At 44.9% G+C, this 27944-nt stretch overlaps 1 protein-coding gene across 1 annotated transcript in view; it reads right to left on the bottom strand.

Annotated features, from left to right (window-relative positions):
* Positions 1–10622: 10622 nt before the first annotated feature.
* LOC309548229 (uncharacterized protein) overlaps positions 10623–27944 on the bottom strand; it is a 287045-nt gene continuing 269723 nt past the window's right edge. The window contains exons 35-36 of the mRNA XM_082248181.1: positions 16296–16364; positions 10623–11733 (exon numbers count right to left, since the gene is read on the bottom strand). Coding sequence (XP_082104307.1) covers positions 10634–11733; positions 16296–16364 — 1169 coding nt within the window. The 3' untranslated portion in view covers positions 10623–10633. The remainder of the gene's footprint in view (positions 11734–16295; positions 16365–27944) is intronic.

The raw sequence follows: 27944 nt of genomic DNA, 5'->3' as shown, positions 1-27944 counted from the left end.
AAATAGAAAATAATAAAGTGGCCATGCCAAATGTGCACTGGCCGGGCCCTAGGGCCTGGTAAGCAAAAATTGCCCCAGACTTTAGCCAAAAGGCCCAGCCCATGAGTGCAGAAAGAAAGCATATTGGTGCTGTGACCTTGTGCCTGTTCACACTGTGGGGTTCCACACCCATGTGTTACTGAGAGCACCCCCTTGGACGACCACTCCCAGGGGGCACAGTCAACACGGACCTTCTGCCCTCACTGCCCCTGGCCATACAAGGTAGCCCATTCAAATCAGGAGGTAATGGACCCTTCCAGCTTTCTCGGGGAGAACTTACTCCCGGCCCCCAATTACGCTCAGGCGCTCCGGTTTCAGTTCCTGCTGATACTAACCTTCCAGGTCACCATCACTCCAGTAGGTTTGCATAGCCGCCACCCAACCATGGCCAGGTCAGATGACAGCACAGCGCCCCCACTGGATCACTGACAAGAACAGATACTACACTTGATCTTAGCCAAAAGGCCAAGAAGCGATGTTTATGTGTGTAATATTTGCTGCATTTACTGGAGATCTAGTTGTTTTTGCAGGGAATGAAAAACTACTAGATCCCCTGTCACAGAACACAGCTCTGTGCTGTTTACACTCACAGAGCTGTGCTCCGTGAAGCTCAGAGCTGATCACTGGTGGTCAGTCACTGGCCAGGACCGGTAATCAGCATGTTCTGGAATGAATCACAGCACAGCCTGGCTGGCAGGCAGAGGGGTGCCCCTACCCAGAATCGCACATAAATATATATATATCACTGGGGATTGGTCCAGTAAGCGTTCTTTCCCCCAGGCCTCGGCCTGGGAAGGACATATTCAGAGTGTTTGTGCTGTGTAGGTCCAAGTCTAATAGGGGCCAGCACAGGTTCAAGCTGCCCTGCCTGGTTATAAAAAAGGAATGCTTCTGGAGGTAGAAAAACCTGATGGATTTCCGCTGGAGGGGGAATGGTGACTGTTCTCAGGGAATCCTGGCTCGCTGTTGGACTGACGAAGTCTGCAAGCCCTCATTGCTAAGGGAGACCTACCTCTCTCTACCTGTGAAGCTGGAGCAATAAAACTAAAAAAAGACTAAAGTGACTGGCACCCTTCTTTGTTCCTTCCTCCACTGCAGGCCATAGATCCAACCTAAGGTAAATGCTAGCCTTTCCCCTCCTGGAGGAGTGCTACACTAGTATAGTGTCAAAAATGTATTTAGAGATGGAAGTCTATCTTGTCTTCATTTATTTGGAAAGCAGTGCATCTTTCAGTTGTTCAGATAGAGATACAGATCTTTGTGCTGCTTGATGAAGCTGCTACAGCCAAGACTAAATCTTTACAGATTGTCTGAGGACATTTGTATGTGTTAAAAGAACATTCCTCCCCCTCTGCAACTTTTGGGCAGCATTCCACGCGGTGTGTAGCTACATCTTGGCCCATCAGTGGTCCAGGTGTCACCAGAGGTCATGTGTAAAGCCACTAGCTTGTCTTTCCAAAATATATTTGTGGTTCACTACAAGTTAGATTCTACAACAGTGCTGATGTTGTTTGATTTCTCTGTACTTTCATCAGTTCCATGCCAGAGCAAGAAGAACATACCACACAACCAAACTTTTTTTATACATGGGACTTTTGAGGCACCAAAAAAAAAAAAACCTAATAACAGAAATATATATTTCAAAAAAACAATATCAAAATCGCATGGGTGACAATACTATTTGCATCCTATACAATGCTCACAGTCTCTACCAGAGAAAAATCGCTTCTCACAATCACATGTCAAGCTGGGTTCACACCGATGCAAATTTGATGTGGGTTTCCTTGCATCCATTTCGCATGACAGGGGAGTGTGAGCTGCTTTCAATGGAGCCAGTTCACACACCTCTGGGGTGGTCGCGGTCCAGGTTGCAGAGGAGTCCTGTGCGTCTTCTGGTCCATTTCATATGCGAATTCAGCCAAAAGTTCAGGCCTGATTCGCACCTGAAATGGTGAACAGGGACACAACAGACCCCCTGCTGTGAAACATGGCTGCAGCTAGGGTGAACTCAGCCTCATATAATTATATCACCATTGTATGTCAAATTTTGACCTACAATCCAGTGAAAACCAACACGTTTCGATTTGACTAATCTTGACTAATCAGGCTAGAGCAATAGACTTTCTTCAATATAGACAAATGTTGGAGTAATAGTATTACCAACCATACACCAGTTACTTAAAACTGGTGCAGCTGTGTATAGTAACAAATCAGCTTTCAGGTTTTTTTTTTTGAACAAGGTGAAGTTAGAAGCTGACTGGTTTCTATGCAGAGCTGCAGCAGATTTTGCACTCTCCAGTTTAAGTAAGTCAACCCCTATGCATGTCTCTACGTAGTAAAGCAGATCCCCCCTGGTCCCAAACAACAACAGAGGCACTGATTACTTTAGGAGTTAAGTATGAGGCTATAGGGGAAAGGAGAAAAATCACGTGACACAGACCAGCCAAAACAATACTGTTTTTATGACGCCAGAAACTCCATCTGTTGGTTTTCTTCCCCGGGTGGCACTGTTGTGAGTATGCACCCAGTGCATGGAGGCCTGCCATGGTCGGTTGGTCAGGGCTGGGCCCTTTGTCCCCTTACACTGACCTTCTTACCATCAGGGGGAGGTGCTTTAAGCTATGTCTTCTCCTCCTTCCCTGCATTCAGCGTTTAGTGACCCCAAGGTTGCTTGTTGTTGGTGGGGGTGATAAGGACATGTATAGTATATGTACCTAACACGACATGAAGTGATTAGGATCATCACATAATACAGAAGTGTTTAGCTTCCTGTTTTCCTACATGTGCTTTTGGTGCCTTTGGAGTTTCTGGCGCCACAAAACCAGTACTCGGGGAAAGATGTCTATCAGCCAGGGATGGTCCACAGGGAGAGAGGTTTGTCGGCCAAAGAAAGGGGGGGGGGGCTGGGAAGGGGAAGCATGTTTGTTGAATTATACTATCTGTGTATGGCCAGCCATTGAGCCACTACTCCAGCACAAATATGCATATCAGGACAAAACTTTCACAGCCACATTAGGCACATGAATCAGACATTTCAAATCAGACATTTCAGTCAGCTTTGTTGCATACAGATGGAAGTAAACTGCACATATGTGACACCTTTCACTCTACTCCAGGGCTCAATTAAAAAGTCAAGGTTGGGGGGGGGGGATTAATACAGACTTCAATAAAGTTCAATAAACTTCTTAAAGCTACAGAATGCATAAAATTCATATTTCTATGCTGCCACTTTGAAGCCTCCTTTCCCCCTTTAAACATGGACGGGACAGTTACTAATTTGGCTGGCACACATGGCTGGTGTGAGCAATCTGAATAGGCCTTTAGTGGTACACTAATCTGGCTTCCTTTGCTCATAAGGGCTTAACTGGTCTGTGGACATTTTCCAGTTCAATGACTTAAAAATTAATCAAGTCAGGATAACAGCCAGAAAAATTGAATTTTTGTAAGAACTTACTGTAAAATTATTTTCTCTGAGTCCTCTGACAGTCGCCGCCCCTTCAGTTAGCCTTCACGAGTGGGTAATGGCGCCCTCTGCAGGAGCAGGCTAGGCAGTTAAAAGGTTAACAAACAAAAGCCTTTACACATAACACACCTCTAGGGGGCTTCTCCTCAGCTATTACCCATCATCCACTTGGTTCTGCTCTTCAGTTTTGTAGCAAGCAGTACATGAAGACCATCAACCCCAAAAAGAAGAGGGGCGGGGGCGGCAACTGTCAGAGGACTCAGAGAAAAGAATTTTACGGTAAGTTCTTACAAAAATTCTATTTTCTCTTACGTCCTCTGACAGTCGCTCCCGTTCAGTTAGCCTTCACAAGTGGGATGTCCCAAAGCAGTGTAGGTGTGAGGGGTGGGAAGACGCAACCAAAGAAAAGGCAACGTGCAACCAGGCCAGAGTCGAAAAAAACTGAGCCAACAGGGCAACAAAAGCTCAACAGGAGCCAACTCTGGAAAAATACACCCCAAGAAGAGACAGAAACAAACATCTCTGCAAAACAACCGCCGCACACAAAACTTTGCGGCCAAAGGAAGCATCCAAGGATGCCATCACATCAAATTTGTAAAATCTTGTGAAAGCGTGTACAGACGACCAGGTCGCCGCTTTGCACACCTGAGCCACAGAAGCCTGATGGCGAAACGCCCAAGAGGCACTGACTGCTCTAGTAGAATGAGCCCTGACAGGGAAAGGAGGAACCTGACCTTTGATTGAAAAGGCCTGAACAATCGTCTGCCTGATCCATTTAGAAATGGTTACCGCGGACGCGGCTGAACCCTTCCGAGGTCCCTCAGGAAGGACAAACAGGGAGTCAGACTTCCGAAAAGACTCCGTGGCGGACAGATAAACCCTGACCGCCCTAACCACATCGAAGGAAGGTAAAGCAATTTCCTTGGGATGCTTGGGTTTCGCACCAAGCGAAGGTAAGACAACATCTTCGTAGAGGTGGAAGGCAGATACCACCTTGGGAAGAAAAGAGGGATTGGGTATCAAGACCACTTTGTCCCTATGAAAAACCAGATAAGGCCAGCGGCAAGACAGAGCCGCCAGACTCAGACACTCTGCGAGCAGAGGTGACAGCCACCAGAACAGCAACTTTCTGGGACAACACAAGCAGAGGTATGTCTGTGATGTTTTCAAAGGGAGGCCGTTGCAAAACAGACAAAACCAAGTTCGGGTCCCATGACAAAAAGGAGCTTTCCTCGGGGGAGCCAGATGTCGCACCCCCTGAATAAAGGTATGAATTTAAGAAATTAGTCGCCAAGGGATGCTGTAAAAGAATGGCCAAGGCCGGCAACTGACCTTTAATCATGGCCAGCGCCAAACGCTGATCCGCATCTTCCTGTAGGAAGGCCAAAACCCTCGCCACCGATAAGGAGCGGGGATGAAACCCCTGCGACTCGCACCAGGCAATATACGCCTTCCAGATGCAATGGTAAATTTTTCTAGAGGTAGCTTTCTGAGCCTTCATAAGGTAGGAATGATAGCACTCGAGAGACCCTTGTCTCTCAAGACTTGGCTTTCAATAGCCATGCCGTCAAAGCCAGAGACTGTAAAGCAGCATGGAAGATCGGCCCTTGAGACAGTAGATCGTCTCACAGCGGAAGCCGCCAGGGAGGCTCGACGACCATCTGCGTACCAAGACCGATGCGGCCAGTCTGGGGCTACCAGAATGACCTGCATCCATTCCGATGCCAACCTGCGGAGGAATCTGGACAACAGATGAATTGGAGGGAAAGCATAAATCAGCAGATACCGGTGCCAGGGCACCACCAACGCGTCCGTGGCATCCGCCAGAGGATTGCGGGTTCTGGCCACGAACCTTCCCACCTTTTTGTTGAGACGGGATGTGAACAGATCACGTCCAGAGTCCCCTACCGGGCACACAGGAGGTAAACACCACCGGATGCAGGGACCATTCTCCCTGGTCCAGGGTCTGGCGGGCCAGATAGTCTGCCTGCCAGTTCTCCACCCCCAGAATGTGAACGGCCGAAATCGCCGGAACGTGCGTCTCGGCCCAAGAGAGGATCTCTGCCACTTCCTTGGCCGCCGTGGCATTGTCCGCTTTCACCCGAACCGGGCAACCCTGAAGCTGAGTTCACCAACGGAACAAGCAGAGCTTGATTGCTCGGAGCTCCAAGACGTTTATCAGTAAGAAGGCCTCCTCCACCGATCACGTCCCCTGGGCACAAAGCATGCCCAGAACTCCATCCCAGCCCCGACAAGCTGGCATCCGTGGTGATCACCGTCCACAGCAGAGGCTGGAAGGATTTGCCTTGTGCTAGAGTCGGTGACAGGAGTCATCACAAAAGATCCGATAATGCGAGGTGGCTAAGAGAAATCCTTCTGTCCAACGACTCAGGCGTTCCGTCCCACCTGGCAAGAATCTCTGCTTGCAGAGTTCTCGTGTGAAATTGAGCAAGTGGGATCTCTTCGAAAGCTGAAACCATCAAGGACCAGGGACCGCATGCAGGCCCATAGAGAGGAGAGATCGTTGTCCCTGAGGGACCTGATCTCACCCGGCAGGGTCGGGAGTTTGTCCTCCGGGAGACCGAACTTCGTCTGAGCGGAGTCCAGGACCATCCCCAGGTACTGGAGGCGAACCAAAGGAGTCAGAGCTGACTTCTGGAAGGTGACGGTCCACCCGAACTCCTTGAGCGTCTGAACCGTGACTGACCGATCGCTCGTCAAGGTGGCACACGAGCTCGACCTTAGAAGGAGGTCGTCCAGATAACTGAGGACCGCAATCCCCTTTAAACGCAGTGAAGCCAGCACTGGAGCCAAAACCTCGGTGAAGACCCTGGGAGCCGAAGCGAGACCAAAGGGCAATGCCACAAACTGATAATACTCCTCTGCCACAGCGAAGCTGAGATACTGCTGATGACCCTCGAAGACGGGGATGTGCAGATACGCATCCTGCAAGTCGATGGAGGCCAGGAAGTCCCCTGGACTCAACGATGCCACCACCGACCGGATGGATTCCATCCGGAACTTCTGAACCCTCACAAAACGGTTCAGAGACTTTAGGTCCAGATCGGACGCACTATGCCCTCCTTTCTGGGCACCATGAACAGATTGGAGTAAAAACCACAAAACCGGTCCCGTGAAGGGACTGGCACAATGACTCCTTGGGCGAGAAGACCTTGATCCGCCCCCTTGAGATCTCTGAAACGATCGGGAGTCAGATGGAGATTTGATGGAAAGAACCTGTTTGCGGGGTGAGATCGAAACTCGATCTTGTACCCTGAACGAATCAGTCCGTGAACCCACCTGTCCTGATTTTGGGACAATCGGGGTTCCTGGAAACAACACAGACGTCCCCCCACCCCTGAAACAGGTGAGGGCATCCCTTCAGGAAGAGGCGGACTGGGCCGCTGAACCGGCCTTGGGCTTACCTGACCATGGCTGCTTGTGACCATCTGAGGTCTTGAAGGATTTCCCGTCATCCTGTGCCCCGAAAGTAGAAAGGACCCACAATGAGCCTTAAAAGAAGGGCCCTGCCTAACGCGGGGTGATTTTCCTTTATAGGCTTGGGGCAAAAGAATACTCCTGCCCCCCGTAAGCCCCTTGATCAACTCATCCAGAGTGTCCCCAAAAGGACGACTACCCACATAAGGGACATCAGACACAGTCTGCTTGGAAGCGTGGCCAGCCGACCAGCTTTTCAGCCAAATAATGCAGCGGATCGCAACCCCGACCCGCAGACAACCGTGCAACCCAGAGAGCTTCGTCCATGGCCACGTCACACAGGTACATCACTGTCAAATATATGTGGTGGGAAAGTGTCCCCACACGCCCATCTGCCGGATCCTTAAACACCGGGGAGTCCTCCACGGGCATCATGGTAGATTCATTTAGTCTAGAAACAGTGTGGTCCACCCTAGATGACACCGTCCAACAATTATCAACAGGATCCGCAAAGGGATAACGGCATTTAAACCGCTTGGGCACCGCCAGCATATGCTTGATGTGTTGCCATTGGTCGTTCACGGTTTTGTGAAACATCTCCGGGCAGGGGAAAACCTGACTCGATTTCTGGGCTTTGCGGGAGGGCTCATCATCAAGATTTAAAGTCTCCTTAATGAAGCTAATAAGTGCATCCACTGCATTGCAGTCCCACGCCTCCATAGAGGAAGACTCTGTCTCCTCCCCACCTGAATGTGAGGACTGGGACCCCTCAGGGGGGACATTGTCCATGGCAACCAAATCAGGCTCTGAATCAAAAGATGGAGAGGGCATAGGCCGTGTTTTAGAAGTGCGTTCAGACATCAGCAGATCCACTTAGGACGCCAAAGTCGCAAGAGCAGCAGATAATGAGGCCATGGACGAGCATTCAGGAGTTCCTGAAGCACCAACCAGGTCTGTGGGAAAATTGCCATCCTGGGACTCCATAGTAGTAAAAAATTTTCCCCCACCGGAAACTGCACCACCTGTGGAGACCATTCAGAAACAGCAATAGCCACAAAAAGAAACAGTTTTTACAGGAAAATGCCCGACAAAAGAGTTAAAATCACCCCACAGTGTCTGTACATGCCACACGCTGCTGCAGAGAAAATGAGAGAAAAGAGGAAGTGACCTCACGCACAGAGGCCCATGCCCGTCCTGAGCCACAAACAAATGGTGCCTGATGAAAGTCTATGGGAGGAAGCACAGGCAAAATGGCTGCTGCCCTTACCAAAGATGGCGCCAGATCGGTGCCAAAATGAGGAGCTTTGTGGCAGGCTGGGACTCCATAAGGAGCTATATTATCTGTCGCTTGTAGTCCTCCAGGAATTCCCTGAATAACTAGCGATAGTGAGTGAAATAAAAAAGCTATTTTCAAAGAAAAAACACTTTTCAAGAAAAAAATATAAAGAAACTGAGACACTAGGTCCCATCAGGGAAGAACTAGCCTACTCCTAACGCTAGGCAGCATAAAACTGAAGAGCAGAACCTAGTGGATGATGGGTAATAGCTGAGGAACAGCCCCCTAGAGGTGTGTTATGTGTAAAGGCTTTTGTTTGTTAACCTTTTACCTGCCTAGCCTGCTCCTGCAGAGGGCGCCATTACCCACTCGTGAAGGCTAACTGAATGGGCAGCGACTGTCAGAGGACGTAAGAGAAACTACATTTTTAGAAGGAAGTCAGCATTGACAGCCCTAGGTCAGTGTCCTCCTATAAAGAGAAATATAACTATGTTTCCCAGTCATTTTTTTTTTTTTTTTATAATGAGCAACTTTCAAAATCAGCCAAAATATTATTTTATTCATTTTGCTTCAGTGTATACCATATAACAATTCAACCTTAATAAAACCAAAATATATACAGCCCTTACAATTATAACAAATTATAAAATATAATTGCACAATGCAGAATAAAAGCTATATTATGAAACAGTTTGATCCATTTATTCTTAGGGCCTTTGACAAAAATAAAGTTACCTGTGCAAAATCTTTTTTTGTCCTATGACACCAATCCAGTCATCCCAATGGGTAAAAGTCATAATGCTCATTGTCCTCTGCAGAGACCTATGTTCCTGCTGCACTTGGCATTTACTGATTAAAGTGCATTTCAATACAGCTCAGCCGCATGTAAAAACTCCCACTGTACTCAGACATTCAGATACAATATAGTTTATGCAGGCTTTTTTAGAAGAGGAAACTATCAAACAAAGGAACCCCCCCCCCCCAAAAAAAAAAAAAAAATAGAAAGGTTCATGCTAGACAGAAAGAGAATATTCTCCATTCTCTGTTATAATACATGCAAGTCAAGTCAGTAAGGTGTTCATACCATGCTACTAAACAACCAAAAACCTTTGGTGCAACTAAGCTCCTAAAAACAGTGCAAACAGTACCTTTGCCTATAGCAAACCTTAGCAGCAAACCCGATCTCAGTTAGCTCAAGTTAGATAGAGAAGATTGAGCAATAGAGAACCGTTATATAATAAAGGACGTAATGCAAGTTTTCACCCAATGCAATCCCATTGACTTTCTTGGTCTTGGAAACTTGGTCTTGGTCTTATGATTTTTTGTATGGAAACATCTATTTTGCCTTAAAGCGGAGTTCCACCCATTTTTAATAGGTTGGAATACATAGATCTTTGTAATCCCCTTTAAAATGGCTTTTACCAATGGAAACTTTTTTTTTTTTTTTTTGCTAGTAAATACCTTAATTTTGGCTTTATTCCTCCTCTCCTCACTTCCTGGTCCGATCGGCGATGACGTCATTCGGCGATCCGCAGTGTCTGCTGGGATGTATTCTACTTGCAGTAGCTGTATCTGTACTGAGCCGTGCCTGCCCCGCCTCCGCCCCGCCTCCTCTCATTGAATTGCATTGTATGAATGTATTAAGGCCGTTCTCTGCCCAGCCTCCGCCCCGCCTCCTCTCATTGAATTGCATTGTATGAATGTATTAAGGCTGTTCTCTGCCCAGCCTCCGCCCCGCCTCCTCTCAATACAACTCAATGAGAGGAGGCGGGGCGGAGGCTGGGCAGAGAACAGCCTTAATACATTCATACAATGCAATTCAATGAGAGGAGGCGGGGCGGAGGCTGGGCAGAGAACAGCCTTAATACATTCATACAATACAACTCAATGAGAGGAGGCGGGGCGGAGGCTGGGCAGAGAACAGCCTTAATACATTCATACAATGCAATTCAATGAGAGGAGGCGGGGCAGGCACGGCTCAGTACAGATACAGCTACTGCAAGTAGAATACATCCCAGCAGACACTGCAGATCGCCGAATGACGTCATCGCCGATCGGACCAGGAAGTGAGGAGAGGAGGAATAAAGCCAAAATTAAGGTATTTACTAGCAAAAAAAAAAAAAAAAAGTTTCCATTGGTAAAAGCCATTTTAAAGGGGATTACAAAGATCTAAAGTTCCAAAAATGGGTGGAACTCCACTTTAAGACTGTTCTGTATTCCTGACCATATAAGAAAAACTCCAGACAACAAAAACATACACAAATACTATATACATAGAAGCACATAGAGATTTGGATGACAACAATCTGTTCATATACAATATTACTATTATCATCTTTAAGACAGTTATGTCAAAGTATATATTGTTCTGTATCTGTGACAGCCATGTATCAGTGTGTGTCTCATACATTTGTGGCTTATGGCTTTGGCTTAGGAGGCAGAGTTTGTCCACTAAGTGTAGGGGAAGATGGATTTATATGCGGTTGTGGTACACAGCCAGGGTTTGATATAGACATTGGCTGCTGACCCAAAACTGATGATAAGATATTTAGAATAGACATTTGAGTGGACAACTTTTTATCTTCTGGAACTTTCCTCAGAAACTGAATTAGGTTTGTGGCAAAACCTGCATCTCCATCTTCAGGTTGCTGCTGCAATTGGTACTGCAAGTTATGCAATTGAACTTTCAGAACCCGCAAACTTGTTTTCATGGTCTTTAACTGAATTTCTTCTATAGCCCTGTGTCTCGGAGAGGCGGACTCAGGCAGAACCACATCACTTGTGCTGCTTGCGGAAAGTGAAAATAGAGAAGCTGCAGGAGAGTCTATTTCCATTCTGTCTAGGTCTTCACCTTCAGGGCTTTGCTTTTTTCTGCTTCTCTCTGAAGAGGATTCACCCAATTCACTTTGTATACCATAGCCCTCACCTCTAAAGCTTTCCGCTTTCCTGCTGCTCTGTGAACATGATTCACACCATTCTCTTTGTATATCATCATCATGGTCCTCACCTCTAGAGCTTTCCTCTTTCCTGTTGCTCTCTAAAGATGATTGAGACAATATACTTTCTATATCATCACGGTCCTCGTCTCTACAGCTTTCCTCTTTCCTGCTGTTCTCTGAACATGATTCAGACAATTCACTTTGCATATCATCATGGTCCTTGCCTCTAGAGCTTTCCTCTTTCCTGTTGCTCTCTAAAGATGATTCAAACAATTCACTTTGCATTTCATTTTGATCTTCCTCTCTAGAGCTTGTCTTTACTTTGCTGTTTACTGACAATGAAGATGTTTTGGACAATTCAGTTTCCACTTTAGTATGGTCTTCATCTCTGGTACATTGCCCTACTTTGTTGCTGATTTGGGATGATTCAGGTGATTGAGAGTCCATCCTGTCAGGGTATTCATCTCTTGTGATTTCTCCTTGGTCTTCTACTTCTGTACAAGAACAAACACTATCTGAATCACTTTCATTGTATGTCTCTCTTCTTGTAGTCCTGGAATTGTTCTTTGCCTGGTCATCTGTGAAATAAATACACTATAACATTAACTGTTGTTTTTATTTGATTTTGGATACAAAATAAAACCACCAAAACCTTTGTAACCTCTGTAATTCTGACTTTTTCAGTCCAGAGAAGGGTATTTACTGGATGCAAGTAACACTACACCACACATACAGAGTATTGTTCTTCTTCTACTGCTAGTCTTGCCTTGTGTCCCCAAGGATCACAGAACACCTTCTCTGCTATCCCTTTCCTCCTCCTTAGAAAGCCAGCCCTGGATCAAGTGAGGATTTTCTTTTACCGTAATGCAAGGAACCACTTTAACTTTAAATTATTTTACTCATTAACATCTTTTACTCAAAATAAAAGGTTTACAAAATAAAGAGTTATGAAGGCCAGAAGCCATCAATCTTTACTTTAGTTTTGTTGGAGTAAACAAGTGTGTTAATTACTACTAAATAACCTGTCTTGTCCATTCAAAACTGATATTTTATTTATAGGTAGAACCTGAGTCAACTCTTGACTTCTTATAGGTCTTGGACATTTTAACAGCAAGACCTACCTGCTATGGTATGTGACTCTGTCCACCTTAGAATGTCCAGTGTTTCTGCATACATTTGTCTAACTCAGCTGTTGCATTCTTCATAAGATAAAATAAAGGATCCAACAGGGAGAATGAGACCCCTCATAATAGCTGGTGTGCAGATCCAGGAACTAAACACATAATTCTGAACACTTCTCTAAGAAATATACAAAGCCAAAACATGGTCTCAAGCTTCAGCATCTATCAAACCTGAAATATCCATCTTGGCTGCAGAACAACACTGACTGCAGAACTCATCAGCCTACCCTGTTTGTGGGATTGACAATGTCGCTTGGCCAGATTTTGCATATTCTGAACCCAAGGGGTTTCATATTTGTAATAAAAAGTATAGAAGGTCTAAGACATTCAGCTGAAAATCTGATGCAGTAGTAAAGCTAAAGGCCGGGTTCACACCTGTGCGCTTTTACATGTGTTTTGCAGTGCATAAAAACACATGTATCATGAAAATACATTGTTTCCAATAAGGCTGTTCACATACAACATATTACCAAAACTATTGTGACGCCTGCCTTTACACACACATGAACTTTAATGGCATCCCAGTCTAAGTCTGTAGGGTTCAATATTGAGTTGGCCCACCCTTTGCAGCTATAACAGCTTCAACTCTTCTGGGAAGGCTGTCCACAAGGTTTAGGAGTGTGTCTATGGATTAAATCATTTGGCGAAGGGGGAATTATGGAGTGGGGTTGTTTTTCAGGGGTTGGGCTTGGCCCCTTAGTTCCAGAGAAGGGAACTCTTAAGGCGTCAGCATACCAAGACATTTTGGCCAATTTCATGCTCCCAACTTTTTAGGAACAGTTTGGGGATGGCCCCTTCCTGTTCCAACAGGACTGGGCACCAGGGCACAAAGTAAGGTCCATAGAAACATGGGTGAGCGAGTTTGGGGAAATTGATAGGCCTGCAAAGAGTCCTGACCTCAACCCGATAGAACACCTTTGGGATGAATTAGAGCAGAGACTGCGAGCCCGGCCTTCTCGTCCAACATCAGTGCCTGACCTCACAAATGCGCTTCCTGAAGAATGGTCAAACAATCCCATACACACACCTTACTTTGTGCCCTGGTGCCCAGACCTGTTGGAACAGGAAGGGGCCATCCCCAAACTGTTCCTAAAAAGTTGGGAGCATGAAATTGGCCAAAATGTCTTGGTATGCTGACGCCTTAAGAGTTCCCTTCTCTGGAACTAAGGGGCCAAGCCCAACCCCTGAAAAACAACCCCACACCATAATTCCCCCTTCGCCAAATGATTTAATCCATGGACACAGTCCTAAACCTTGTGGACAGCCTTCCCAGAGAGTTGAAGCTGTTCTAGCTGCAAAGGGTGGGCCAACTCAATATTGAACCCTACAGACTAAGACTGGGATGCCATTAAAGTTTTGATAATATAGCGCATGCGTTCTTCATTGAGTTGTGTTGTAAAAATGGAGCATGTCTAATAATATATGCATTTACCTGCGTTTTCTGGCCCAAAGTCTATGGAAGTGCATAAAAATGCATGTAAAATGCATGACAAAAATTACATTATAAAAAAAACAAATAACATTTAAGTATCAATATGGTCCTTCAGGAATTATTGTCACACAGTCATTTGTCTGTTCCTTCTAATACTTTAAACTGAAAAGAGTAGTTTTTTTATAATCTATAACCCTATTAACCACTTGACCTCTGGACGATTTACCTCCCCCCCTCATGACCAGGTAATTTTTTGTGATAAGGCACTGTGTTATTTTAACTGACAATTGAGTGGTCATGCTATGCTGTACCCACCAAAAAATTATGGCATTTTGTTCCCCATAAATAGAGCTTTATTTTGGTGGTATTTAATCACCTCTGCGTTTTTTATTTTTTGCGCTATAAACAAAAATAATTAAAAAAAAAATATATATATTTTTTTACTTTCTGCTATAAAACATATCCAAATAAAAATAAAAATGTCTTCATATATTTAGTCCAATATGTACTCTGCCACATATTTTTGGTAAAAAAAAAAAAACCCCAAACAGTGTATATTGATTGGTTGGTGCAAAAGTTATGCTGTCTACAAACAATGGTATTTATACTGGAATTTTTTTTTACCTTAATTTATTTTTATACTAGTAATGGCGGCAAATGGGAGACTTACAGCGGGACTGCCATATTGCAGCAAGCAATCGGGCATTGATACTAATACATTGATCAGTGCTAAAAATATGCACTGTTGCTGTACTAATGACACTGGCTGGGAAGGGGTTAAATATCTAGGGCGATCAAAGGGTTAAATGTGTGCCTAGCCAGTGCTTTGGTATTCACTGTGTGCTAACCAGTGTTTGTGTGTACTGTATGTTCTGCTTTTACTAGGGGAAGTGATGGATTTTATTCCCTGCTTTGCAGAGACCTAAAATCCATCACCTCCCTCTGTCAGAACAAAGCTCTGCCTTGTTCACTCAGGCAGAGCTCTGCTCTGTGTCCGCCCGACGATCGGTGGGTATCCATTGTCCAGGACCCACAGATCGGCTCCTGCAGTGAGTAATTACAGCAGAAGCAGTGCAATCCCTAGGCTGAGGTGCAGAATCACTGCACAGAACGGCCACCCTATAGCAGTATATCTGCTACGGGGCGGTCCACAAGTGGTTACTTAGAATTTGCGTTATGTGCTTGCTAGGCCCTGGGACATGTACATCTATCTACCCTTGGAAATCTATGACAGTCATTAACGAAAATATAAACAGTGCTTCCACCTCACTAACACACTGTCCCTACTTCATTTTGAAGAAAACATACTCTATTAGTGGAACCTATTCAGTTAAATCCTTTGTTAGTGGAACCTATTCAGTTAAATCCAATAGCACCTTTAATGATGGTTCCTTTGTTATATACACAGAACACATTTCTACAGAATATATAAAAATATACACTATATACATTTTTACTATAAACAAAAATAATTAAAAAAAATATATATATATTTTTTTACTTTCTGCTTTAAAACATATCCAAATAAAAATAAAAAAAAAATAAAAATGTCTTCATATATTTAGTCCAATATGTACTCTGCCACATATTTTTGTTAAAAAAAACAAAAAACCCCAAACAGTGTATATTGATTGGTTGGTGCAAAAGTTATGCTGTCTACAAACAATGGTATTTATACTGGAATTTTTTTTTACCTTAATTTATTTTTATACTAGTAATGGCGGCAAATGGGAGACTTACAGCGGGACTGCAATATTGCAGCAAGCAATCGGGCATTGATACTAATACATTGATCAGTGCTAAAAATATGCACTGTTGCTGTACTAATGACACTGGCTGGGAAGGGGTTAAATATCTAGGGCGATCAAAGGGTTAAATGTGTGCCTAGCCAGTGCTTTGGTATTCACTGTGTGCTAACCAGTGTTTGTGTGTACTGTATGTTCTGCTTTTACTAGGGGAAGTGATGGATTTTATTCCCTGCTTTGCAGAGACCTAAAATCCATCACCTCCCTCTGTCAGAACGAAGCTCTGCCTTGTTCACTCAGGCAGAGCTCTGCTCTGTGTCCGCCCGACGATCGGTGGGTATCCATTGTCCAGGACCCACAGATCGGCTCCTGCAGTGAGTAATTACAGCAGAAGCAGTGCAATCCCTAGGCTGAGGTGCAGAATCACTGCACAGAACGGCCTCCCTATAGCAGTATATCTGCTACGGGGCGGTCCACAAGTGGTTACTTAGAATTTGCGTTATGTGCTTGCTAGGCCCTGGGACATGTACATCTATCTACCCTTGGAAATCTATGACAGTCATTAACGAAAATATAAACAGTGCTTCCACCTCACTAACACACTGTCCCTACTTCATTTTGAAGAAAACATACTCTATTAGTGGAACCTATTCAGTTAAATCCTTTGTTAGTGGAACCTATTCAGTTAAATCCAATAGCACCTTTAATGATGGTTCCTTTGTTATATACACAGAACACATTTCTACAGAATATATAAAAATATACACTATATACATTTTTACCTATTGTTCCATTCATAAAATCAGCAAAACATCCACTTGCTTGGAGAAAGGCAAATGCTTGCTCAAAGTCTGAAGATAAATGTAATTAGAAAGTTAACAGGAGTTATTCAGATTTAAAAAATATTAACTGGTAAAGTCATTAAAGCCCCTTTCACACTTGTGCAACTTGTCATGCAACTTTGGACAGCAGAGTTGCACGACATGTCGTTCACCATGTTTTCCAAGGATACCCATTCATATATGCGCAACTTAAAGTTGCAGCAACTTCAAAGTAGTCCCTGCACTACTTTGGCCCGATTTTAATGCGTTTTGAGGTCCAAAGACATAGGCATTGCTTCAAGCCCAGTCAAAATCGCATCAAAATCACAGTAAAGCTGCCGCAAAATCAAGCGACTTTCAAATCGTACAAGTGTGAAAGGGGCCTAAAGCCCAGCTCTGGGCACCAAAAAAATACCCTTGTAGTAGGCTCCTCTGAGCTGCAAGGGTTAAAGTGATTGTAAAGTTTTTTTTTTTTAATCACTTCAGCCCCGGAAGGTTTTACCCCCTTAATGACCAGGCCATTTTTTGCGATATGGCACTGCTTTGCTTTAACTGACAATTGCGCAGTCGTGCAACGCTGTACCCAGATAAAATTGATGTCCTTTTTTTCCCCACAAATAGAGCTTTCTTTTGATGGTATTTAATCACCTCTGCAGTTTTATTTTTTGCGCTATACAGGGAGTGAAGAATTATTAGGCAAATGAGTATTTTTGAGGATTAATTTTATTATTGAACAACCACCATGTTCTCAATGAGCCCAAAAAACTCATTAATATCAAAGCTGACTATTTTTGGAAGTAGTTTTTAGTTTGTTTTTAGTTTTAGCTATTTTAGGGGGATATCTATGTGTGCAGGTGACTATTACTGTGCATAATTATTAGGCAACTTAACCAAAATCAAATATACAGTATACCCATTTCAATTATTTATTTTTACCAGTGAAACCAATAAAACATCTCAAGATTCACAAATATACATTTCTGACATTCAAAACCAAAACAAAAACAAATCAGTGACCATTATAGCCACCTTTCTTTGCAAGGATACTCAAAAGCCTGCCATCCATGGATTCTGTCAGTGTTTTGATCTGTTCACCACCAACATAGCGTGCAGCAGCAACCGCAGCCTCCCAGACACTGTTCAGAGAGGTGTACTGTTTTCCCTCCTTGTAAATCTCACATTTGATGATGGACCACAGGTTCTCAATGGGGTTCAGATCAGGTGAATAAGGAGGCCATGTCATTAGCTTTTCTTCTTTTATACCCTTTCTTGCCAGCCACGCTGTGGAGTACTTGGACGCGTGTGATGGAGCATTGTCCTGCATGAAAATCATGTTTTTCTTGAAGGATGCAGACTTCTTCCTGTACCACTGCTTGAAGAAGGTGTCTTCCAGAAACTGGCAGTAGGACTGGGAGTTGAGCTTGACTCCATCCTCAACCCGAAAAGGCCCCACAAGCTCATCTTTGATGATACCAGCCCAAACCAGTACTCCACCTCCACCTTGCTGGCGTCTGAGTCAGACTGGAGCTCTCTGCCCTTTACCAATCCAGCCACGGGCCCATCCATCTGGCCCATCAAGACTCACTCTCATTTCATCAGTCCATAAAACCTTTGAAAAATCAGTCTTGAGATATTTCTTGGCCCAGTCTTGACGTTTCAGCTTGTGTGTCTTGTTCAGTGGTGGTCGTCTTTCAGCCTTTCTTACCTTGGCCATGTCTCTGAGTATTGCACACCTTGTGCTTTTGGGCACTCCAGTGATGTTGCAGCTCTGAAATATGGCCAAACTGGTGGCAAGTGGCATCTTGGCAGCTGCACGCTTGACTTTTCTCAGTTCATGGGCTGTTATTTTGCGCCTTGGTTTTTCCACACGCTTCTTGCGACCCTGTTGACTATTTTGAATGAAATGCTTGATTGTTCGATGATCACGCTTCAGAAGCTTTGCAATTTTAAGAGTGCTGCATCCCTCTGCAAGATATCTCACTATTTTTGACTTTTCTGAGCCTGTCAAGTCCTTCTTTTGACCCATTTTGCCCAAGGAAAGGAAGTTGCCTAATAATTATGCACACCTGATATAGGGTGTTGATGTCATTAGACCACACCCCTTCTCATTACAGAGATGCACATCACCTAATATGCTAAATTGGTAGTAGGCTTTCGAGCCTATACAGCTTGGAGTAAGACAACATGCATAAAGAGTTTGATGTGGTCAAAATACTCATTTGCCTAATAATTCTGCACTCCCTGTAAAGAAAAAAAGCCTGACAATTTTGAAAAAAAACCCCACTATTTTTTACTTTCTGCTATAAAACATTCTCAATAAAAAAAAAAAAAAAATTGCATTTCTATATCAGTTTAGGCCAATTTGTATGCGGCTACATATTTTTGGTAAAAAAAAAAAAAAAAAAAAAAAGGATAGATTTTTTATTTTATTGTTTTTATTAGTAATGGCGGCGATCAGCGATTTTAGGGGGACTTTAAGTGACACCAATACAGTGATCAATGCTAAATAATATGCACTGTTACTGTATAAGCCCCGGTTCACACTTGTGCGTGTGCGGAGTTCGCATGTAATGTCGGTGCGCACTGCTCCGACATTACATGCGATCGGCTGTGCGGTGCGAGTTTAGCCATACAGTTTGTATGGCTAAATTCGCACCGCAGCCGCAGCAAACACGCACAGGGACCCTTTTTGGCAGCCGCATCAGGATCAGATCGCACAGCGGTTCACACTTGTGCGATCAGATCCTGTGCGAACTGCACGATCGCACTGCGATATGCGATCAAACTGGGGGTGTCGTTAACATTACATTGACACCCCCAGCGTATCGCATATGGCAGTGTGAACTGCCGGGGGTGCGTGTGCGATGCGGGAACAGGCTGCGGATTCGCAGCCTTCCCGCATCGCATAAATGTGAACCGAGGCTAAATGACACTGGCAGGGAAGGGGTTAACATCAGGGGCAATCAAGGGGTTAGGTTTGTTCCTAAAGAATGTTTTCTAACTGTGTGGGGAGTGGACTGACTACAGTAAGAGAGAGATCTGTGTTCCTGATTACTAGAACACGCAATCTCTCCCTTCCTGTCTGACAGAACAGCCGTCTGCCTTGTTTACATAGGCAGACAGCTGTTCTGTAAGTCTCCTTGACAATCGCATCTAAGCACAGCGGGAGCACCCCCTAGAGCCTTAAAGCAAAATCACGTACATATATACGTGATTTTGCGCTTAAGGGCTGCCCTGCCGCAGTATATGTATGGTGGGCGGTCCTTAAGTGGTTAATAACAAACATGTTATACTTACCTGCTCTGTTCAAGGGTTTTGCACAGAGCAGCCCCGATCCTCCTTTTCTTGGGTGCCCTGACGGCGCTCCTGGCTCCTCCTCTTCATTGAGTGCCCCCACAGAGAGACGCTTTCCACGGGTGTGCTCACGTGTCCCGCTGCTGCATCCATTGACACAGACAGCAAGACTCAGCCCCGCCCCCCGCGTCACTGAATTTGATTGACAGCAGCGGGAGCCAATGGCTCCTGCTGCTATCAATCTATCCAATGAGGACCCGAGACAGCAACTGAAGCTGCTGGGCTCGTGCCCGTCGCTGGAACATTCAGGTTCAGATAAGAATAACAGGGGGTCAGCTGCAACCAAGAAGGTTTATCACTTTAATGCATAGAATGCACCAAGTTGAAAAACCTTGGGATTTTACAACTCCTTTAAAGGCTTGTTAAATCAAGAATAAGCTACATTACTTACTAGTCTCCCTAATCCTGTACTTTGCTTTTCTCATCAAAGCTCTGGAATGTGGGCAGTCACTCTACATCATCATGTACAATGCAGGCCTATTAACCCTGCACTGTACATGGTGGGGCAGGCATGCAATCAGGACCAGTAGCTTACAGAGGAAGCTGCAGGAAGAACCAGTCACACTACTGGAGGAACCCTGAGAAAAAAGGAAAGCAATTCTGCCTTTCCCGCAATTAATATTTAACCCTTGCAAAGTGGGAGATTGCACAAGGGTATTTTTTTTGTTGTGGTTGGAGTTGGGCTTAAATGTTTTTGCAGTCAGACAGCTGAAAAGTGAGGAATATCTCCTTGTGGCTTTATAAAGGCTCAGTGTGTACTATATGTTACCCATTATAAGACTTATCAGGAATGTGCCATAAATTAAATATATAGACAAGTATACAGTGGGGAAACAAATTATTTGATCCCCTGCAGATTTTGTAAGTTTGCCCACTTACAAAGAAATGAAGGGTCTATCATTTATATCATTGGTGTATTTTAAATGATAGAGACAGAATATCAACCAAAATTCCAGGAAAAACACAATACAAAATGTTATAAATTAATTTTCAGTTCAATGAGTAAAAAAAGTATTTGATCCCCAAGCAAAACATGACTTAGTACTTGATGGATAAACCCTTGTTGGTAAGCACAGAAGTAAGACATTTCTTGTCGTTGGTTACCAGGTTTGTACACATCTCAGGAGGGATTTTGGTCCACTCTTCTTCACATATCTTCTCTAAATCATTAAGGTTTCTTGGCTGTCGATTGGCAACTCAAAGTTTCAGCTCCCTCCATAAATTCCATGGCCTTAACGTGCTTCTTCTTGACCCATTCCTTTGTTGCCTTGGTGGCATGTTTTGGGTCATTGTCATGCTGAAAGACTATCCCTGACCATCTTCAGTGTTCTGGCTGAGGGAAGATGGTTCTCATCCAAGATTTTACAATACATGGCCCCGTTCATTGGCCCCTCAATGTGGCAAAGTTGGCCTGTACCTTAACCACTTAAGCCCCGGAAGATTTTACCCCCATTCCGACCAGGGGGTATTTTGCGATTCGGCACTGCGTGACTTTAACGGAGAATTGCGCGGTCGTGCGACGCTGTACCTAAACGAATTTGGCGTCCTTTTTTTCCCACAAACAGAGCTTTCTTTTGGCGGTATTTGATCACCTGTGCGATTTTTTGATCACGCGCTATAAACAAAAAAAGAGCGTCCATTTTGCAAAAATAGCAATATTTTTCCCTTTTTTTTATATGAAATTCCCCCCAAAAAAAATGTAAAAATCAAAATTTTTTAAAATTTTCGGCCAATTTGTTTTATGCTACCTATGTTTGGTAAAAAAAATCGCAAAAAGCGTATTTTGATTGGTTTGCGCAAAAGTTATTGCGTTTACTAACTAAGGGAAAGATTTTTGTCATTTTTGTTGTTTTTTTTTTTAACGCGTAATGGCGGCGATCTGCGATTTTTTTTGCGGTACTGCGACATTGCGGCGGACAGATCGGACCCTTGACTGACATTTTTGACACTTTTGGGGTTACCAGTGACATTTCTACAGTAATCAGTGCTATACATATGCACTGTTACTGTAAAAATACACTGGTAGTGAAGGGGTTAACTTTATTTGAGAGGGAGGGGCTGTGTGTGTCCCTAGGGGCGTGATTCTAACTGTGATTGGCTGGGGCTTCAGCTGTATGCAGAGTGATCAACGGATCTACATAGTAGATCCAGATGATCAGCTCTCATACAGCGAGGAGAATGACAGGCAGCTTGTTTACACAAGCTGCCTGACTTTCTCCCTCTCCCCCGCCGATCGCAGAGTGGCCGGCGGACATCGGGTCCGCCAGTCACACGCGCGGGGGGGTCCGTGACCACTCGGGAGCGGGAGCGCGCCTCCGGGGGCGCGCGCTCGCTCCCGAGACCCTCACAAGCTAGTGACGTAGACCTACGTCACTTTGCCTGTGAGGGGCTGACCGCCGACGTAGATAGTCGTGCGGCGGTCGGCAAGTGGTTAAGCAGAGAAACAACCTCAAAGCATAATGTTTCCATCTTCGTGCTTAAATGTAGGGCTGATGTTCTTAGGGTCAAAGTCAGCATTTTTCTTTCTCCAAACACGGTGAGTTGAGTTAGTACCAAAGAGCACAATTTTGGTCTTATCTGACCACATCACTTTCTCCCAATCCTTTGCTGAATCATTTAGATGTTTATTCGCAAACTTCAGACATGGGCCTGTACATGTTCCTTCTTCGAGGAGGAGGTCCTTGTGGGCACTGCAGGATTTAAATCCATGGCCGCATATTATGTTACCAATGATTTGTTTGGTGACTGTGGTCCCAACTGCCTTGAGATCATTCACAAGCTCCTCCCATGTAGTTCTGGGCTGATCCCTTACTTTTCTCATGATCATTCTTACCCCATGAGGTGAAATATTGCATGGGCAATTATTTCTTCCATTTGTGAATAAACGCTCCAACAGTTGTCTCCAGGGCTGGATTAAGAACATCATGGGCCTGGTGCTGAGGATTTTGGTGGTTCAGGGCTTCAGGTATGAAAGAACACAGTCAGTGATCATTAAGGATCAGTACCGAGAGAGCAGGGGGAATCTGATTGACAGTCTGGGGTTAATGGTGCAGGGGGGGGGGGCAATTATAAGCACTGATCTCCCTCTATGGCTCACAAAGAAAGCAGCTGAAAGCCCCGGGAGGGAGAGGAGGAGAAGCAGCTTTCAGCTGCTTCATGGAGAGTCAAAGAGGGAGATTGGTGCTTGTAACTACCCCCACCACTGCACTGATAAACCCCCAACTGTCATATTTCCCCTGCTGCAGGATGTGGCGGGAGCCTTTCATGTGGCCCCCTACTGGCCTTGAGCTGAATAGTCATCTGCCCCTACTGGGCCTATATTAGGGTGGGGGCCTGGAGCTGCAGCTCCAATAGCCCCTACGTTAATCTGGCCCTGGTTGTCTCCTTCTCACCAAGCGTCTTGTTGATGGTCTTGTAGCCCATTCCAGCCTTGCACAGGTCTACAATCTTGTCCTGATGTCTTTGGTCTTGCCCATCATGGTGAGGTGTGAATGGAAGAAAGAGATTCTGTGGACAGGTTTCTATAACGAGTTGTTGTTAGGAGCACCTTTCTAAATTCACAGGACTAACCTGTGTACCACATGAGCACATACTGTAGCCAGTCTGTGGAAGCCAGATATATTGTTGATTAGTAGGGGATTAAATACTTATTTTACTCACTGAACTGCAACTCAATTTGTAACATTTGTAACATATGGTTTTTTTGGATTTTTGGTTGATATTCTTTCTCTATCATTTAAAATACACCCATGATACAAATTATAGATCCTTCATTTCTTTGTAAGTGGTCAAACTTACAAAATCTGCAGGGGATCAAATTACTGTATAGATTTAGTAAAAAAAAAAAGCAAAAACTGAATAATACACACATTTGGTTTCCTTGAAACCAGGACAAACAAAAAAGAGAAAGAAAATGTTGAGAGGGGGAATAACATTTTCTATGGGAAATTAATGGAAACTAGTCATTTTTCACAGTAGATTTTAAAGTTGAACTCTAGGCAGATCTAAAATACACAAATGAATGCAGCTTGGTATGCATTAATATAGCATTAAAAGTCATTTCTTTTTGACCAACCGTGTAAGTACCTACATAGTTATTATTGGTGTGCTACAGTACTCAAAAAAAATAAATGCTGATACAAAAGAACAGAGACAGAAAGATAAGCTTATCAGTTACGGCTTCTTTTTCTGTCCTGTCAGAGGATGAGGATGGGGAAGAGACCTGTAAGTGAAACTGCAGCAGACAAAGTTCAGGTCAGTGCTGAGTGGTGGAGTAATTCGCAAAAAGGGGGGGCACGTTTGCTCTCGGGGGGCTCTCTTCTCGAAGTGGGGGTGATTTCGCTAAGTGGGACACACTTCTGAATCTGCATAGATAATCTCAATGTGTCATCTGAAAACCTTCTTCTATCTCTTCACAGGTATGTCCATCTAGGATTGCAACCCAAACTGAATATTCCTGTACCCTGCGTTTTCTATACAGTTTATGTGGTATGTCCATCTAGGATTGCAACCCAAACTGAATATTCCTGTACCCTGCGTTTTCTATACAGTTTATGTGGTATGTCCATCTAGGATTGCAACCCAAACTGAATATTCCTGTACCCTGCGTTTTCTATACAGTTTATGTGGTATGTCCATCTAGGATTGCAACCCAAACTGAATATTCTGTACCCTGCGTTTTCTATACAGTTTATGTGGTATGTCCATCTAGGATTGCAACCCAAACTGAATATTCCTGTACCCTGAGTTTTCTATACAGTTTATGTGGTATGTCCATCTAGGATTGCAACCCAAACTGAATATTCCTGTACCCTGCGTTTTCTATACAGTTTATGTGGTATGTCCATCTAGGATTGCAACCCAAACTAAATATTCCTGTACCCTGCGTTTTCTATACAGTTTATGTGGTATGCTTACTTGCTTATCCATCCGTAGCCTATCCCTCCTATGTTTTCTTACCTTAAATTTACAACCATTATAGCCTTTAACCTTTAGGGGTATCTGCCAGTTATCTTTAAATCTTTGTGAAGTGAAACTGCAGTATATGTCCAGCCCTAATTTATCAATTCCTGATTACTAATTGGATAAGCCCCCACCCCAGGTCTAATAGTATAAAATCAGCACATCACTTGGGGAAGGCACGTGTGCAGGGGGGCACATTTGCTCTCGGGGGGCTCTCTTCTCGAAGTGGGGGTGATTTCGCTAAGTGGGACACACTTCTGAATCTGCACTTCAGAGAATGCACAAAGTGAGGGAACACAGGAAAGGCTGAGATATACACCACATATACTGCAGGTGATCTCCTCCTTTTTTTTTTTTTTTTTTAAACCTCTTCAGCTCTATCCTGGTAAAATGCACTCTCTGGCACTTCTTCTGACTGCCCTATCCTCCATCCTTAAATTCTCTCTACTTCACCCCACATCTTATATATATCACCCTCACTTCTGTCCTCACCTTATTACTGCACTCACCATCTCCTGCTACTTCTAAATCCACATGCACACAAATCCTCCAGGAAACTGGGGCATGTCCCCTCATATAAATCACACTCTCATATTACCACCCTCACCTTTCTGCTTCTCCTGGCCTCTGGAGACATATCCCCAAACCCTGGGCCTTCATCTACCCATGCTCAATACACCACGTACCCTACACCCTCTGGCTGCAGTCGCAGTCAGCACAATCTAGTTCCAACCTCTCTTCTTCCCAAAACCGGACTCCCTTTCTCTTGCGCCCTTTGGAACGCCCGCTCCGTCTGTAATAAACTCACCTCTCTCCATGACCTTTTCATCGCTAACTCATTTAATCTACTCGCCATCACCGAAACCTGGCTGCACGAATCCGACACTGCGTCTTCTGCTGCCCTATCCCAAGGTGGTCTTCTATGGACTCACTCCCCTAGACCCAACGGACGCAAGGGAGGGGGTGTCGGGATCCTTCTAGCCCCACATAGCTCCTTTCAGGTACTTCAGCCGCCTCCCTCTCTGTCACTCTCCTCATTTGAGGTACACTGCGTTCGCAATATCCTTGACCTTGTTTTCTCCCACCTATGCACCCCGCACAACCTTTCCAACAATCCTTTCCCTCTCTCTGATCACTACCTTATTAGTTTCACTCTCTCCCTCTACTCCACCTCCTCTCCCTCCAGCTACCGTACAGTTACCCGCAGAAACCTACGCCATCTCAACCCTTCTCTTCTCTACTCTGCTACCGGCCACCTCTATGACAATATTGCATCCCTGTCCTGCACCAACCTAGCCACTTCTGTCTACAACACTTCACTCTTAGCCTCCCTGGACACATTGGCCCCCCTCACCACACACCGAATCAGGCCCCGACCCCTTCAACCTTGGCAAACCGATAACACTAGAAGTCTGAAAAAGCATAGCCGTGCTCTTGAGCGCCTATGGCGTAAGACTCGGTCTCAGAAGGATTTCAACCAATATAAATCCGCCCTCCAAAAATACAATTCCAGTCTCCACACTGCCAAACAGACCTATTTTATCACTCTCATTAACAGCCTGTCATCACGCCCCCGGCAACTCTTCGCTACCTTTAACTCTCTACTCCGTCCTCCACTACCCCCTCCCACTGACTCACTCACCGCCCAGGAGATTGCCAACCACTTCAAACAGAAGATTGACACAATTCGTAAGGAGATTGTTGCTGTTCAGATACCTTCCTCCATGCCTTATGCTTCACGCCCACAAGTGCGATCATTACTTCCCTCATTCAACCCCGCCACTACAGACGAGGTTGCTAAACTACTTGCTAACGTCCACTTAACAACCTGCCCTCTGGATCCTGTTCCCTCGCAAATTCTACGTTCACCTTCTGGCCCTATTCTACACTCTCTAACCCACATCTTCAATCTCTCCCTCTCTTCTGGCATCTTCCCCAACTCTCTAAAACATGCATTAGTCAGCCCCATACTTAAAAAGCCCTCACTGGACCCAACCGATCTGAACAACCTACGCCCTATTTCCTTGCTCCCCTTTTCATCCAAACTCCTCGAACGTCTAGTCTACAACCGACTGTGCGACCACCTTGCCGAGAATAGCCTCCTTGATCCTCTTCAGTCTGGATTTCGGCCTCAACACTCCACTGAAACTGCACTCCTGAAGCTGACAAACGATCTGCTAACGGCCAAAACCAATGGACACTATTCTGTACTCCTACTTCTGGACCTTTCTGCTGCCTTTGATACGGTTGACCATCCCCTCCTCCTCAAAAAACTCCATGCCTTTGGTCTCCATGACTGTACTCTTCACTGGTTATCTTCTTACTTATCTAACCGCACCTTCAGCGTTACCTACAATTCTACTTCCTCCTCTCCTCTTCCCTTCTCTGTTGGAGTCCCCCAAGGCTCTGTTCTTGGACCCCTCCTATTTTCAATCTACACCTCCTCTCTAGGTCAGTTGATAGCCTCCCACGGCTTCCAATACCACCTCTACGCTGACGATACCCAAATCTACCTATCCACTCCTCAGCTCTCTCCCTCAGTCTCCTCACGCATCACTAATTTACTATCAGATATATCGGTCTGGATGTCTCACCACTTCCTCAAACTAAATCCATCCAAAACCGAACTTATAATTTTTCCTCCACCGCGTGCCCCTTCCCCTGATTTCTCCGTCAATATCAATGGCATTACCATCAGCCCATCCCCACATGCAAAGGTCTTAGGTGTTGTCCTGGACTCTGAACTCTCCTTCAAACCCCACATCCAATCGCTCTCCAAATCTTGCCGCCTCAGCCTCCGCAACATCTCCAAAATACGCCCCTTTCTAACCAAAGACACAACAAAACTCCTAGTTCACTCCCTGGTCATCTCGCGCCTCGACTACTGCAATTCCCTTCTCATTGGCTTACCTCTACACAGGCTATCCCCCCTTCAATCCATCATGAATGCTGCCGCCAGACTCATCCACCTCACCAATCGCTCAGTGTCCGCCGCTCCTCTCTGTCAAGCCCTCCACTGGCTTCCGCTCACCCAACGAATTAAATTCAAAATACTTACAACATCTTACAAAGCAATCCACAGCCTAGCCCCCAGCTACATCACCAGCCTCATCTCAAAATACCAACCTAATCGCTCTCTTCGTTCTTCTCAAAACCTCCTGCTCTCTAGCTCACTCATCACCTCCTCCCATGCTCGCCTCCAGGACTTTTCCAGAGCCTCTCCAATCCTATGGAACTCCTTACCCTTATCTGTCCGATTATCCCCCACTCTATTAGCTTTTAGGCGATCTCTGA

The sequence above is a fragment of the Pelophylax lessonae genome, assembly GCF_965119305.1.
Source record: "Pelophylax lessonae genome assembly, chromosome: 2".
NCBI classification, from domain to species: domain Eukaryota; kingdom Metazoa; phylum Chordata; class Amphibia; order Anura; family Ranidae; genus Pelophylax; species Pelophylax lessonae.
This window is presented reverse-complemented; position numbering and strand designations above follow the sequence as displayed.